We start from the raw sequence: 17,407 nt of genomic DNA, 5'->3' as shown, positions 1-17,407 counted from the left end.
TTACAATATTAACAATTAAGTATTTGTTTATTGGAAACTTTCATGTCTACAAAGCAGAGAATACATGAGGCCCCATATACAAAGTGACATCTGTCAAGGTGGACTTTTCTTTTGCATAGTCAGAGTAATGAGCGATTGCACTTGGTTGGTACTAACTGTCCCATTTTAGGAGAGATGGGGTGGCATTAGGGTTGCCACCCAGCTGGTGTTGGGTCAGTTTGGCTGGCGGTTGACAAAAATATTTAAGTTTCAGCAAAACAGTTTAAAATATAAACAAAGTTATATTTTAATTGAAAAAATATTAGATAAAATTATTATTTAATATTTAGTATGTTTATTTATAATGGTAAAATGCTCAAACACCATCTTAATACTTTTTCAGCAAAACTTTAATTTGTTTAAATGAAGTTTTCAACCCTTTTCACAGCTCTGCATCAGGTTTAACAAGAAGATTCCCACTATTTAAGAAGATAGTTCAGATCTTTTTGTTAAACTTGATGCAGACCTGTGAAAAGGGTCAAAAACATTTTTTTATAGAAATTAAAGTGTTGCTGAAAAAAGTATTGAAGGTGTTGTTCAAGCTAAATTAGTTTTGGCCTATATAGAACTGTTTTTTAATGTTACAACTACTTTCTCATTATAACTAACCATTAAAGTTTTTGTTATGATTCACAAATGATACTGTAATATGTTAAATTTTTGATTGCATTTTAGTGAATTCTAAGTAAAAATAATTGTTCACACTAAATCTACTACCATTTTGAGTTTTAAAAATTGATTTTTTCAAGATGAATCAGTCTAGGCATTCATTTGATTCTTTTTTCCTTAAATTGTGTATTTGGGAAAAACATGGTTCAAGTGAATGAATTCAAAACTTGGTTAACTCATGATGATATGACATTTGTTCAGTTCATTGTATAATTTGCCGAACCTCATTTAGTGTTAAATACATTGGAATTACACCATATATGAGGCATGCCGATTGTGGGAAGCATTAAAAAAAAGTGCATCTTCTCGTTATTTTCCCCCTACCCTGGTCATTGCATTGGCCAGCAAAATAGTTTTTAAAGATTTAGACCTTAGATGACATGATGGGATAGTTTTTTTTATTTTTATTTTTATTTTTATTTTTTGAGTAAAAGGGAATTAGCTGTAATTTGTTTGGGAGTAGTATTGCAATATTAACTTTATCTGCAATAAGATTACAAATTTATTATCTATTTCACAATAAAAGCATGCCATATAAATGGAGAATTTTCTTCTGAAAGATCTATTCTGGATTTCTCAATTGTTTTCCATTCTTAAGCTTGATGTTTATTTATTAATGAATGTATCGTGCTCGTAATGTAAATTGTTAATTTTTCTAAACTAAAATAAACTTTAGAAAGTATTCAAAAGAATCAGAATTGGGAGTTTTTGGCAGAATTGAAATTGGGAGAAATTTTGTATTATCCCATCACTAGTTAAAACATCTTAAAAACTAACATTATTAAGATTAGGCTTACCAGACATCCTGTTTTGATGTTGTGGTCTCAGCGTCCTGGCCAGTTTATTATTTTGTCCCGGTTATTGGGTTAAATTTTAAAAGTGTCGAATATACAAAAAGTAAAAATAGTGTAGCCTTAGGTAAAATGGCAATTTGGCAACTAAATATTCTCTTCTGTTATGCCAATCGAAATATTTTGTATCTAGATCTAAGTACTTTTAAAGTACATTCTCTAGATGTTTTCCTCCATAATTTATAGCATTTGGCTTAATGAATGTAGATGTTTTATGTTTTCATCCAGGTATTTTTTCACAGAATTAATAACAGCATGTAGCCAATGAGATCCAGATACTTTTATTTATATTTCATTTTTTAGATGTTTTGTTTTAGAGTTGACAACACTTACACTGGCCATGTCATTGTTGCACATGTTCTGTCTTAGTCAAGTTCAAATTGCTAGTTGGCAGTTGCAATTATTTTGCATTGTACTGTACATTAAATTAATTTAATCTCCAAAATTTCAAAAAAAAAGTGTTTACTGATGATTGAAAAAAGTCTGTGATCGTATTGATGAAATGAAATAAGAACTGTGCTTTTTCAGTAACTCATGGTGGGCATTCAGACATTAAAAATCACTTAAAATGTGCAAAACATAAGGCAAGCCTAGGAACTAGCAATAGGAACTTCCTCAAATATATTGTAGTATTTTAAAGGTACTTATTTAAGTGACGGAGAATTTTTAAAGAAAGTTTACATTTGTGATAAATATTAATAAGTTCTTAATAATAAGGTATATTCAGTTGAGTTATTAAAAATTGTTTTTAACTCGTTGTTTTTTGTTAACAAACTTTTTATATAGCATTTTCAGTCATAGGTACTTATCCTAGTAGGCTTTATTTTCTGTAGTATTTTCTCAAAATTGTCTTGGTTTGAGAAAAAAATATTATGGTAAGCCTAATTAAGATGCTTTAATCACTTGAAAAATATCAGTTTTTTTAGTGAAATGTGCCAAGAAAGTTGTTGCTAAATGTAAATTCTTATAGCATTTTAGCAAAAATACTAGTGACAGCTTAAACCCTGTTTACAGAATTTTTAATAGCATTTAAAAATATTGATTATTTGAAAGGTTTTATTATATCCATTGATATAATTTTTTAATATTTCAGTAGGAAGAAATGGCTCTGGAAAAAGCAACTTTTTTTATGGTAAGTGAATTAAATATTAAATAAATATATAAATTATTAACTTAAAAACATTAAGTTAAATTAAAAAGTTATATCAGTTTTTAATTTAAAACATATGTGATTTCTTATTATTATAATTTTTATTTTCTATAAAAATGAATATAGGTAATTCTATAAAAGAGAAATTTTGAATAATTTGAACAATTACAAAAAAGAAAAATTTTAACAATACAAAAACCTTTTGCCTGAAAATTGTCATATGTAGACAGTGTTACCAGATTATGCTTGTGTCTAAAGGAGAGGGATGTGTCAAAAGAAATTTTGATAAAGGGATTCAAGCAGATACTTTGAAATTTGGAAACTAACAAGTTATGGATTTAGATCTGAATGTGTAACTAAGCTAAGGTGACCAGACATCCTGCTTTTGGTGGGATACTCCCAATTTTTAACAATTTTGTCCTGATTCTGCAGAATTTTAAAAAAGCCCAGAGTTTTGGAAAGATTAAGTTTTTGCTAATTATGTGTCATAAACTTATGTCTTATGTTTAAGATTCATAAAGATCATTTTGTATCACGTGTATCAGTACCAAGGTGTGCATGAGCATTGGAATTAAAGAATGCTGCACCAACAAAACCCTTTGTGTTTGTGGCAAATACTGAGAGAAAATGGTTTGGAACGCACAACTGCAGAAATGGAGCAGCAAATGTTCACAGGTCGTTCAAATGAGCAAACATTTTGTTCGTTGCATGTTACATGGTGCAGAGCTCTTGTCTGTCACCACATTAAAAAGCTAGCGACTAGCAAGAGTAAGCACATTGGTTTACATCGTTCTATTGCTAGTGGTGGGACTGGGGTTCATTTTGGTTATGACAGTATTATATAATAAAAAAATTACAATAATAAAGTGACACTCAAGGCAAATTCAGAGGAAAAGTAATAGAAGTTAGTATTATTATTATTTAGATAATAAATTACAATTAAGTATTGAGACTTTGAAAGCCGTATTATGTGTGAAATATACAGTCAAACCTGTTTTTATGCGATGGATAGGGACCGCATAAAAAAAATCACACTAAACTTCACGAGTGGCTATAAAAAATAGTTTTTGCAACACAATTAAAAAATATTTTTTTATGCGGTCAATAGGGACCGCATAAAAAAAGTCTCACATAGAAAATAACTCAAAACCATACGAAATAGAATTTATTGACAACAGATGTCAGCACTTGACTGCATCGTCTCGTCTATTGTCTGTTTTACATATTTTGTCCAGGTGGTGTTTTGTTGACTTAAAAACTAAATTATTTCATTTTTCGCATATTCATGCAATAATATTACTATAATAAGTTCATTTATGCTATAATAAGTTTATTTAGCTATAATAAGTCAACGTGAGACATGACAAATCGCACGAGACTAGTCGCCAACTATACCGCACAAATAAAAAATCTCTAATCTCTGCACACAAAGCTAGAACTAATTCAAAATCGTAGGCACAAAAAACCTTTCACACACTATTTCTAGCAGACAAATTAATGAGCACAAACGTTTTCGCCGTTTTAAAAGGCCTTCTTCAGGTGCACTGAGGACGGTTGGAAAGTCGGATAGCCAATGTTTACGTGACGTCATTGTTTATGAGGGGTTTCCTCTTACAAGTGACGCCTTAGCAGAGAAGGTTTAAACGAAATTGACCTTGGAAAATATTTTAAGATTAGCCAAGATGCGTGAACTATTGTCGAAGATATGCGAATCGTGAAAGGCGGAAAAAAGGAAATAGAAAGAAAAAGGAAAAAGAAACCTGATAAATTTAGAAACTGCACGAGAGAACGAAACGGACAAGGAGAGGGTGGACCGGCCTATTTAATTAAGGGGGTTATCGAGGAGTGACCGCCAGGCAGGGGAAAGCGAATCTGCATCCCTGCTGTTAATGCAGTTTCCTTTGAGGGATTCTGTAAAGATCTCTATCGCTTCGAATTGTTCAATCGAAGCGATAGAGATCTTTACAGAATCCCTCAAAGGAAACTGCATTAACAGCAGGGATGCAGATTCGCTTTCCCCTGCCTGGCGGTCACTCCTCGATAACCCCCTTAATTAAATAGGCCGGTCCACCCTCTCCTTATCCGTTTCGTTCTCTCGTGCAGTTTCTAAATTTATCAGGTTTCTTTTTCCTTTTTCTTTCTATTTCCTTTTTTCCGCCTTTCACGATTCGCATATCTTCGACAATAGTTCACGCATCTTGGCTAATCTTAAAATATTTTCCAAGGTCAATTTCGTTTAAACCTTCTCTGCTAAGACGTCACTTGTAAGAGGAAACCCCTCATAAACAATGACGTCACGTAAACATTGGCTATCCGACTTTCCAACCGTCCTCAGTGCACCTGAAGAAGGCCTTTTAAAACGGCCGAAAACGTTTGTGCTCATTAATTTGTCTGCTAGAAATAGTGTGTGAAAGGTTTTTTGTGCCTACGATTTTAAAAAATCTCACAAAAAAAACCGCACAAATAAAAAATTGCATTAAAAAATCGCAAAAAAAAGACTGCATAAAAACAGGTTTGACTGTAATTTAACAAATTCTTGTGAAAAATTTCATGACATTTTAAACAACGACAGGAACTTAAAAAAATTCAGATGAGAAATATGCAAAAGAATAGAATTTTTAGAGATATATATATTTATTATATTTATAAATTTTACATAAGTTGAAATTTAAAAAAATATAATGCAATACAATTTTTGCATTCTTTGATAATAAAATTTTGTTGCTCTAGAACAATCTTTTTCAACAAGACAACTACTCCTGCCATCAATTTTGTCTCACTTCACCAATGTCAAAATCTGGTCACCTTAAACTAAGCATGCTAGTTTGTCAAATCCTAGAAAACAGAATTAGTAGCTATCATAGATTGTGCAAAAAGACAAAAAAGGTACATTTGTTCAAACAATACTTCACAAATGCTTTTTTTTAGAAAGTAGCATATTCATTTTCCACTTGTAGCTAGTTTTTTAAATAAATTGTCATTATTCTTTAAATTTCTATCAATATGTTAGGTAAAATGTACTTTAAAGGCTCAAGTTAAGTCTTCAAATGAATGTTCCAAGACATCAAGGATTAATTATAATTTTTCCTGTTTACCCAATAGGAAAAATTATAGATTTGATAATTTTGGAATATATGACAGATTCATTACAGAAATTAACTGCATTTATAGAGATTTTCAAAAGCATCTCCTTCATTAGCATAATGAACTAAGTGCTTCTGACAAATTGTGTGCCACACAGACAGTTTATCAGGAGTTTGTGATCAATGGACATTTGCCTTGGGACCCATCTACTACACATTTTACCCAAGGTCATTGTGCTTAATATACTCAGAGCCATGACTCATGTTGAATTATATGGTAATTTCATCAACAGTAACTCGCCTGTTACAGATTCACTGTTCAATCTGCCTTTTCACTGTCAGTTGCTATGCAAACTGGTCTCCATATTAGAGTTTATCTTTGATGTTTTGTCTTCCATTTTTAAATCTTTCTACACTATTCATACACTTCCCTTACTTAAGCAACTGTCTCCTTACTGAATCTTCATTTTCCTGTAGATTTCATGTTTTACTTCCTCTGACCATAAAAAGCAAATGAGTTTATTGCTCTTTCATAGTATAATTTGACAATGGAACAGCCATGTTATACAAACTCTATTGTGCAGGCACAATTATCATGATCCCTATATGGCATATTACTAAGGAGTCATTTTGTGTCTTGCAATAAGATGTTTGCAGTGCATATATCTCATGAATTTTAGATTAAAATTTCTGTTATTTAATGACTTTCCTTCATACAGTTATAAACTTTATGTAAGTTAATACATTAATTAATTGAAATAAAATTGAAGTCATCGCTGACATGAGTGATCTATTTTTACTGATAGCATGAGATGATAATTAGCAGACTTTTTGTTGTCTAAAATATAAAATTCTTTATAATGAAAGATAATAGTTGTGCAATTTTTTTGCAAAAGGATAAACTGTTTGAGTTTTTGACTGACTTCATTATTATTTATTTTTTGAAATGTGGCCATATTTTTATGATGATTTGAAATACATTTTTTCAATGTTAATATTTTTTATTTTATAATAAGTGTACAAAAAAATATGAAAAATAAAGGAAACTAATGTTTATAAAATGATGATAAACTTCTATTTAGCTATTTAATCAAGACAGTTCAGAAAAAAAATTATAAATGCAGTGTATTAATTTGCATATTTTTGTGCAAGAAACAAATTAATATTTCATTTTAATAGAAGTTGACATGATGTTTCACCCATTAATTAGTGTTGGAAAGAGATTATGTTTACATTTTAATTTATTATAAATAGCTACATCTGAAAAGCTATGTTGATTTCTAAATTATTTAATCACTATAAAAAATTGTAAAGAATAAAAATGAAGTAAAAATCTAATAATTAAAAATTAATATATTAATTTATAATATAGTTTACTATTACAGTTGCTATTAGTTTTAACTACATCATATAATATTTTCTTATTTTATTATGATAATTATAAAATACTATGATTAAAAGTATGTATTCATTAATATTTCTTATAAATAGAAATATTAAAAAGTACTTACAAATTTCATTTTATTTATTTACTATAAATGTAAATAAATAAAATAAAATTTTGTCCAATTATCATTATCTATACTCAATTTTTATATAAAGTAGACTTAGTTGTTCTATATTTGAACCCTTAAAAGATTTTTTGCTAAAGAATCAAATTCTTACTGATGATTATTCTATATTGTTTATGCATGAATCAAATAAGAGCAAATATTATATTTTTATTTAAAATACTAGTAATTTAATGATTTTTATAGTTTTAGAAATAATTGTATATTAAAATAATATATTAAAATATTTTTATTTTTTATAGCTATTCAGTTTGTTCTTAGTGATGAGTTTTCTCATTTAAGACCTGAACAACGACAAGCTCTTCTTCATGAGGGTACTGGACCAAGAGTTCTTAATGCATATGTCGAAATTATCTTTGATAATACAGATAACAGACTCCCAGTGAGTATTTTTGTTTTTATAGGGTAGATGTACCAGTTTTGGCCAGAAAACAAATTTAACTTAAAAATATAATCACAAATGAAACAAACTTTTATTGTTAATTGTGTGAACAGTTAACAATAAAAGTTTGTTTCATTGGACAGATTTGAATATGTGGTGATTATATTTTTAAGTTAAATTTGTTTTCTGGCCAGAACTGATACACTGGTCAAAACTGGTACTGTACATCTACCATATTGACAGTTTTAAGTTAAAAATTTACTACAAAAAGTTATTTAGGAAAAGCTTATATTTATTAAAACTTTTAAATGGAATTATTGATTACAAAATCAAATATGAAAAATAAAGAAAAAAATATTTTCTTGTAATTAAAAATATATTTACAAAAGAAAATATTTTTATATTTGACTTACATTTTTTAAGCCTGAATTTTAATTTTAATCTTAGAATAATTCTTTACATCTAAAAAAATTATTTTAACATATCATTCATTTTGCATTCATTATAAAGTTAACTTTCTTAAAATATTATATCATATAAATCACTAGCATATATCAGATTTTACAAGTTTTATGAAATTAAAGTCTAATGATATTTTTCACAAATTTTTGAATTCAGACTTTGAAAAAATTCTTGAATCTTATAACATACATTTAATTAAAATTATTTATATTTTCTTAATTTTTTTACATGTTTTTTCATTACTTATTTTTTAATTCAGAATAAATTTTAATTATATAACCTGAATTGTAAGATTTTATTTACTATTTTATTATTATTTTGTAAATAATATATTTAATGATTATTTAATAAATAATTATAGATTGATAAGGAAGAAGTATCACTCAGAAGAGTTATTGGTTCAAAGAAAGATCAATACTTTTTGAGTAAAAAGATGGTTACGTGAGTATATCAATGTCAGAAGAATAGAATTAAGGTCGCATCAGTTCTCACTTGATGGATGTTTAGCTGTAAATAAATAATAGCTACTATCTTTGTATAAATATGATCTGCTTTAGTTTTTTTTCTCTAAATCTTCTGGTGGAATTTATAGAGAGGATTGTAAGAATGTTTTTGCATGTATGAAACATACACTACAATAATGGACCGGACATCAGCGGTGGTGGTGTTCTTGTTTGGGGGTGTTTTTTGTGGTATGGCCTTGGACCTTTGCATGTTGTTCCTAGTAAATTGAATGCCTATGCCTGCATGAACATTTTGGACAATCAGGTTCTTCCTATGCTCTGGCAATTTTATGGAATGGATGAATGTTACTTCCAGGACGACAATGCTCCATGTCATGTTGCAGCCTCTGTCAAGCAGTGGTATCAAGATATGGTTGTCAACCGTCTTCTCTTACCTGCTCAGAGTCCCGACCTAAATCCAATAGAACATTTGTAGAATGAGTTAGAGTGACACTTACGATCCACAGAACCACATCTGAAATCTATAGCTGAGCTGGCGACATTCTTGAAGCAGGAATGGACAAAAATGCCCATAGCTGTGTATCAAAACTTTGTTGAAAGTATGCCCAGAAGGGTAGCTAGTGTAATTGCAGTATGTGGGGGACCCTCCTATTAAAGCATGTATTCTTTACCTTATGCCATCACATCTTGCTGTCTGGTCTATTATTGTAGGGTAGTGTATCTCACTGACCTATTTTGTTCAGTCATACAGTTATTGCTAACAGATTTTTCTGATTACATTTTCTTATATTATGCAATTTAATTATTATTACATCTGCTTTTTGCTATATTTATTTTGAGATTTTTTTAAATTAGAAAAAACTTTTTTTTCTAATTAAAAAAAGTGAGAGAGGGAGAGAGAGAATACACTTTGGAATTCTGAAATAAAAAGTTTGCTCAGCTAAATATTTTTGATATGCAAAAATAAACAAGAGTAATTTGTTTTTAAGTTTAAAAATTTTTCAGTAATTCTATAATGATCAATCTTAAAAAAAGTATTGATTAGTAAATAATTAAAAAAAGTTATTTGATGGCCAAATAAGTTAGATATTAAACTCATTTATTTTGATAGAATATTAGTTTAATATCTAACTTACATGTTACATATTATTAAAGATGATATTTGTAATCAAATTATTATTTACTATTATCACATGAATCTTAAAGATCTTAAAATAATATAGTAGAGATTTTTGTTATGAATATAATTTCTTAATTTTTTAAACATTATATGATCTTTATGATGAAATTTCAATTTTATAGGAGAACAGATGTGATGAATCTTTTAGAAAGTGCAGGATTTTCCAGAAGTAATCCTTATTATATTGTAAAACAAGGAAAAGTAAGTATTTAATAAAGAAACAATTAAAATAGATAAAATTTTCTCTTACTTAATATTTAATTGTGGGAAAATAAATAACTTTTATTTTACAAATAACGATTTATAATATAAATTGATTTTTTGTTTGAATTTAATTGAAATACAGTAGAGCATCAATTAACCGAAACAATTTGGGATGGGTTGTTCAGATAACTGATCATGTACGAAAAAATATATTAACCTATCCTACGTTGAAATTTTTCTCTGTTGCGTGTTGCTTCATGTTGAATTTTCGTTGATGTTAAGCCTAATGAAAATTTTTAAAAAATAATAATCGTGACTATTGTATGGTTAAAAATTATTTCTTTATTTTGCAAAAACAAAATAAATATATCAAAAAATACAGTCTAACTCGTTTATAACATCATCCATGGGACCAGCAATTTTTTGACGTTATAACTGAGTGTCGTTATCTGTGAAGTCTATTATCACAATAAATTTATTATCATATGTATAAAAATGCAAACTACATGTTTAAATCAACTTTATTTACATTATTATGTCTAAGTTTACATCGATGTAATTAAAAATTTCAAAAATTACCTTTTATAAGAAATTTCTATTTGTCATAAGTTTCAATAATGGCGGAACTTCTGGTTTTAAGAGTAATGTCGAATTAAAAGGCAACAAAAGGTTAAACTAATGTATGCCAATTAAAAATAATTCAATTATTTCTTTATAAACTATTTAATGAAATATATTATATTGAAAATAATAGAATATTTAACAATTTAGCATAAAGTAATTTAAAAATGAGTACATAATAACCAATCGTCTTGTCGTTAAAAGTGTAGCAAACCTCACCCCACCGAAGTCAAGTGGTGAGAGTACCACCCACAGTCGTTCTAGGAAGTGGACTCTGACCTAGGACTAAACATGTAGTATTTTCTTTGTGAAATAAAATTTGTAATCTAATTTTGTAAATTTTGGAGTGCCTCAAATATGACCTTAAAACAGGGTTTTATGTCGTTACGAGCAGGTTTTTTGACATTATCTAGTGTAGTAAAGTCGTGGGACCGATAAAAATTTGACATTACATTAGGGTTGTCATTACATCTGATGACATTATAACCAAGTTAAACTGTATAAAAAAAAAATTATATTTTGGAAGTTAATCTACTACCAAAAACATTCTGATTCAGCATGACACAGTCTTCAGAAAAACACCACACAAAACAAACAAAGCTCACCACTCACAATGGGGAAAAAGCCTCATTCAAATACTGGCACGTTCTTATGTACTTTCTCATGGTCACGCCAGTATTGCCAGCTAAAACACGCACACCAACAAAAATAATATTAGTAGCCCAAGACATAGCCAAATATTGCAGTGCACAGCACTAGTGGAAATTTGAATTTGCTGACTTGAATGCTTTTGGTTAACAATGTTTTGGTTGATCAGTATTTGGATAATCGATGCTCTACTATACTATCAAATTGCAAACCAAAGCACTTCCATAGTATTTCATCTTATAATAGTACTATGTTGTGGAAAAACACTTTTTGTTTGAAAATTTATTTAAATATTATAATAAAATATAAACACTTTATTAATATTTATATGAGAAATTTTAATATTAGTTCATATAAAATTTTTCTAGACTTGATATATACAGTTGAACTCAGTTATTACGAGCAAAATGCCATACAATTTTAATTTACATGTACTTCTATACATTTTCTCGGGGTTATAACGAGAGTACTTCATGGATATACTGAGAAAATTTTTGGTAGCTATGCGAACATGCAAACATTTTTAATTGTTCAAGTAGTAAGAAATGCAATACCAAATTCTTGAAATAGATAAAACTGAAAGGGTTACTTAGTTTTATGATCACTGGATGATTAATTTTACTTTCTGCATGGAATACAAGCCTATTTATCACTTAATTAACTTTCTTTTTAAAGACTGTCTTCCTCTTTCTTGACTAGCTTCCATCCCTGCCAATTTACCTAATCATCACTACAATTGTAAAATTATCATATACTCTAGTTAGAAATGAACTCTTCTATGAGAAAGATGTCTATGAAGAAAAGAAAATGCCTGTCAGTTTATGAAAAAGTAGAAATTATGTTAGAATGTGGTGCTAAAAACATTGAAAATGACAGTTTACTTTGTTATCTTTGAATCATTATGAAGAAATAAAGCAAACATCAATTTTAAGATTTGTAGATAAAAAGACTGACTGAAATCAAGCATATTATTAATTAGTATTATCTCTAATTACAAAAAATAAATTGTTAATATTAATTATATTGTAGCATTTTTGCATAAACATTGCAGAATGCATTTTTATATATCGTTATATTAAAGCTATGCTTTAATATAATGATATATAAAAATGCATTCTGCAATGTTTATTTAAATTTAAAGTTTAAAGGGAATTTTTAAAAATAATTTTTACCATCAATTCTTATACTTTTCATTTTGTGGAGTTAATCAATTTGGCAATTGAGCGGCTCATAACTTTTAACATAAAACTCATGATTCTGGTTTTATTGACTGAGATATGAATAACTGAAATTTTGAAGTACAGTTGTCCAGATTGTCATATAAATATAGCTTTAATATAAAAAGCTATATTTATATATAAAATTAGTTATGCAAAAAATTTGAAAATAACGATTATATTAAGGATTTACAAATGGATTTAGTGGATTTGGCCTGTAAATGGCTCATATCATATAATAATTTAATCATCATGATCATTTACAATAAATTTTACATTTATAAATTATATTTTATATATATCATGAAAAATTAATGAATATCAAATTGTAACAAACTTATTTCAAAATTGCAAAAAATTAGTGGTTTGATAATTGAAATTAGCAATTTCATAATAATGCTATTATAAAATTTCAATTTAATAATAATATAAAATTGCATATGCAAAATTTTAAATGGAATTTTATTTCGAAATATTATTTTTAGATAAATCAAATGGCAACTGCTCCTGATTCTCAACGTTTAAAATTATTGAGAGAAGTTGCTGGAACTCGTGTTTATGATGAACGTCGTGAAGAAAGTAAATCTATTTTAAAAGAAACTGAAGGTAAGAGAGAAAAAATAGAAGATTTGTTAAAATATATTGAAGAAAGATTGAAAACACTTGAAGAAGAAAAAGAAGAATTAAAAGAATATCAAAAATGGGATAAAAATGAGAAGGTTAGACAAAAAAAAAAAATACTGTATTTACTTGCATATAGAACGAGGTGTGACTTTAAAGGTCAAAATAAAGAAAATTAGATTTATTAATATAATTCTAATTTTATTTTGTTTAATCACAAATAAAATATCAAATACATGAAAATGCACACATTGTCCCACAAAAATTACTGACATTTTAAACTTTAAGGAAAAATCTTGAAAAATCAAAAACATAATGTGTTTATGTAAAGCTGGACAATTGGGAACCTTTTTTTGCTAATTCTTAACAGTCGAATCCACTCTCCATCGATTACACTTATGAGTTTCTCTGAATTCTGATTTCCAAATAAACATTTGTTTTAACCTGGGAATGGATTAAAACATATATCGGGCTCCCATGTAATTTTGGAATATTTGCTTTTATTGCTTTTGCTTTTGCTTTGAATATTGCAGTTTTGCTTTTTTATTGCTATTCATCTTTACTCTTGATAATATGCAAGAACGATTCAAACAACCCAGATAAAATACTTTTGTTTTTAAACACCAGAGGGTGAGCATCCGATAAAAAATGCAAAGAATCCTTTGCTTGTGCATATAAGATGACCCATGTTTTTGAAGCAGTGGAAAATGAATAAAATCCTCATCTTATATGCTAGTAAATACAGTATTAAAACATAACTTTTGTTTAATGTCAAATATATTTAATATATTTTTGCTAAAATTACATAACATAGATATATAATAGGTTTAAGTCTAATGTATTTTTATTCTTTATGTTATATATATATTTATTACCTTTATTATTTATGTCATTGTTAAAATAAGAAAATTGAAAACAGAATAATTTGGATTTACTGAACATATAACTTTCAATATAATAAATTCTTGTGATAGAATTTAAACAAAATTATTTCATAAAATAATGTGTGTTTATTGATAGTGAATTTTTACAAAGTTAATCTTTTCTACAGACTATCATTTTATCAGTGATCATTTTTGCATGCTGTCACAAATTATGCAAAAGTACTGATTATTTTTGTAATTTCTAATAATTTTTTATATTTTTATTATTGATAAAAGAATCATGCAAAAGCACAGTTCAACAAGAAAAATATTTTCTTGTTGAACTTGTGAAATGTGTTTTTTTTTTTTGTTTTTTAAATCTGATTGCAAAGAATTTTTTTTTTTTAAAAAAAGACTAACCTTTACCCTTAAATAAAATTCATGCTATTTAGTGTTAGTGAACTTAACTAATTCATTTCAATTTTTACATTATCTCACTTATTGATAAAATGTAACCAATAAGTGAACTAATTTTTCAAAATTAATATGCAAAAATGAAGCATATTGGCAGTACAATATGCTTCATTTTTCTGATTACAGTATAATATGTACAGTACTGTACATATCAGACCATAATAGACCATAATGTAAAAATTCACTTATAACTTTAAACAAATTATTGATCTGATGGGTTGAACCATTCTGAATGAAAACATGAAGCTTTATGGGAATAAATATAAGAAAGCTGAGTTGCAATCAATAGGATCATTTTCAACACCCAGTAGGAAATTTTGCCTGCAGTACTTTCAAGTCATTTCACATGATAAAGATTAATATTTGAAATCTGTTGAACTTTTGTTAAATTAATTTTAGAAATTTTTAAAATGATTGTGATATTAGCTTATAAGTTTAAAATAGTGGGAGTTATGTACTGAAATTCTGTTGTATTTTATCAACATATTTTTCTGTTTTTCTGAATTTTTATTACTGAAATAAATAATAACAAACTTTTTGCTGTTTTCTACTTTTCTGAATTATGATTTTAAAGATATCAATGGTTAGTGCTGAACATCAAGTACCTTTTTTGTACCCAGATATCAGGTGCACAATTATTATATAAGTACCCTGTACCCATCTAAAAGTTTGTGTACAATATGAAAAATTGTAAATGAGCAAAATAATTTTTAAAAATGCTAAGTTAGGATTAAAATGAATTTTGCTTGCATGTTTAATTATTTTGCTGTTTTTAATTAAATGCTTTTTAAAATGAATGGTGCTATTAATTTTTAAAAGATTTTTGCAAACTAAAATTTCTAATTAGCTAGAAATCTTAATTAGAAAAAAATATATTTTTAAAATTGCTAAATTACTGAAATTTAAGATGTTTTATGATATAAAAGAAATTTACATTGTTAGTAATCCACAGTCCTAAAACTGTTTGATTTTGAAAAGAAGAAGAAAAAAACATTTTATTTTTGTTATAAAAGCCAAATTCCTGAGAATTGAAAAAATTAATTTCTTATCAAAGAGTGAATCTAGTCATATTAAAATGGAGAACTTGAAACAAGGAATTAGAGAGAGTGGTTTTGTAGTTTTTATTTATTTATAATCATTAATAAATTCTATAATCTGTTAAAATATTTAACTGGAAATTAACTTTTTTGTTACACAATCAAAAATTAAAATTTAAAAATGATAAACGATACCTTTTAACTATATTCCATAAAACTTGGCAACATATTTATAAAATAGCTAAGTCAAAATTGATCAACAATAATGCAGTTAGAGAATCATTGGTGTTATCTGATAGCAGCTTCCATTAAATCAACTTTCTGGATATAATTATATTTAAGAAAATAACTGCCTATATACCAAAGTCTACTATAAATCCATTGTGGTTGAGTTGTTCATTAACTGTAACTCTAATGACACAATATTACATAAATTACTGGCTTTTACAAGTCTGGTTAGCAGAGCAGTTATCCTGACATCAAGATGAAGAAATAGGTAGGATTTAATTGTGTAGCTAAAGTGCATGTATTCTCAGTCAATGTAACAAGCAATGTAGTTACAGAAAAAAAGCTTAATAAAACATTGCAACAACAGAAAGAAATTTCCACTTTTACTGTAGTTACAGGTAAATCAACAGCATTAGTGGCCCTGTATACTAGGCCATTAAGATGCAAACTAGCAGTCATGACTGAACTAAAATCAAAACAAGTGAGAACTTCAAATTATACAAATATAGAGAACAGTATTTTTATTGACTTGATTAAAAAAAATAAAAGTATAAGTGATATATTGATGATATACAATTTAATGAAACTTAACTTGATTTTAATTGAAATTCATTTCATTAAAAGAACAGTAAAGAAATCGCTATCCAAAAATTCAGAATTGCTCTGTTGAATGATAAGTTTTTTATGATCCTGTTTTCAACACAACTGATATATATTCTTGTGGATTTGTTAGTTTTTATGTTTCAAAAGAATGTATATATGTTTAAAACTTTAATCAGAATTAAGCTTTATTCTTATAAATTGTAAGTTGGATCTTAATATGATTCTTCAAAAGTTGAAAGTTCTAGTTTAGAATCTAGAACAAATGCTGGAAAATTAGGTATTTCTTGATTTTTGTTTTATCAACGAATATTGGTCTATATCTGCTCTTGTATTGTACTATAAACATTTTTCTTTATAAAATTGAAATACTACAGAAAAATAAACATAAAATCTTATACAGATATTTTTAAAAAATCATAAAGAATTTTTTCAAATAAGTTGATGTAATTTTGAATTAAGCATTTAATTTTGAATACTTTAAAATAAATTACAATAAATATTTGAACTTGTAAAAATTTTGTTGTAAAATTTATAAAAATATAATTTTTGTTTTAGATCTCTTGAATATACAATATATGATCATGATCTTAAGGATACTAGAAAGAAATTAGAAGAGGTAAGATTTCACTCTTATATTCATGTATTTTATGCTAATAATAAATTTATTGTCTTAGGCTATTGATCCTAATTAGTGTTAGTTTTCTCCACAATCATTTACTATTTAGAGTACTAAATACTTAAAGAAAATATTATTAATCAAGATTTTTTTAACAGAAAATGCATTTGGAGTAACTATCTTCTTATGTTTATAAATTTTAGTATGAACATACAGTAAATTTTTCTTATTTTAATCTCAAATGAGCAATTATTTATTGTAATATCACAATGCTGGGCTGCAATTTTAAATCATCTTTAATTTAAAAAAAAAAATTGTGTGACTTCCAGTTCAGACCAGATGTTTTTATATAGTTATTGGAACCTCCTTTCCCTGAGCTTTCCATATCTGGTCTTGACTTTCATCTGTCTAACTCTGTTTTTAA

At 27.3% G+C, this 17,407-nt stretch overlaps 1 protein-coding gene across 1 annotated transcript in view; it reads left to right on the top strand.

The window, feature by feature from the left end:
• Positions 1 to 17,407, top strand: part of LOC136988743 (structural maintenance of chromosomes protein 3-like) — an 82,471-nt gene that overhangs the window by 15,588 nt on the left and 49,476 nt on the right. Inside the window, 7 exon segments of the mRNA XM_067286707.1 lie at positions 2,653 to 2,691; positions 7,606 to 7,745; positions 8,569 to 8,648; positions 9,974 to 10,052; positions 13,027 to 13,248; positions 13,250 to 13,260; positions 16,923 to 16,983. Coding sequence (XP_067142808.1) covers positions 2,653 to 2,691; positions 7,606 to 7,745; positions 8,569 to 8,648; positions 9,974 to 10,052; positions 13,027 to 13,248; positions 13,250 to 13,260; positions 16,923 to 16,983 — 632 coding nt within the window.

Source organism: Centruroides vittatus, unplaced genomic scaffold (assembly GCF_030686945.1).
Source record: "Centruroides vittatus isolate TY-2023 unplaced genomic scaffold, ASM3068694v2 scaffold_386, whole genome shotgun sequence".
Taxonomy (NCBI): domain Eukaryota; kingdom Metazoa; phylum Arthropoda; class Arachnida; order Scorpiones; family Buthidae; genus Centruroides; species Centruroides vittatus.
The sequence above is the reverse complement of the archived record's forward strand: the minus strand, read 5'-3'. Positions and strand labels throughout refer to the sequence as shown.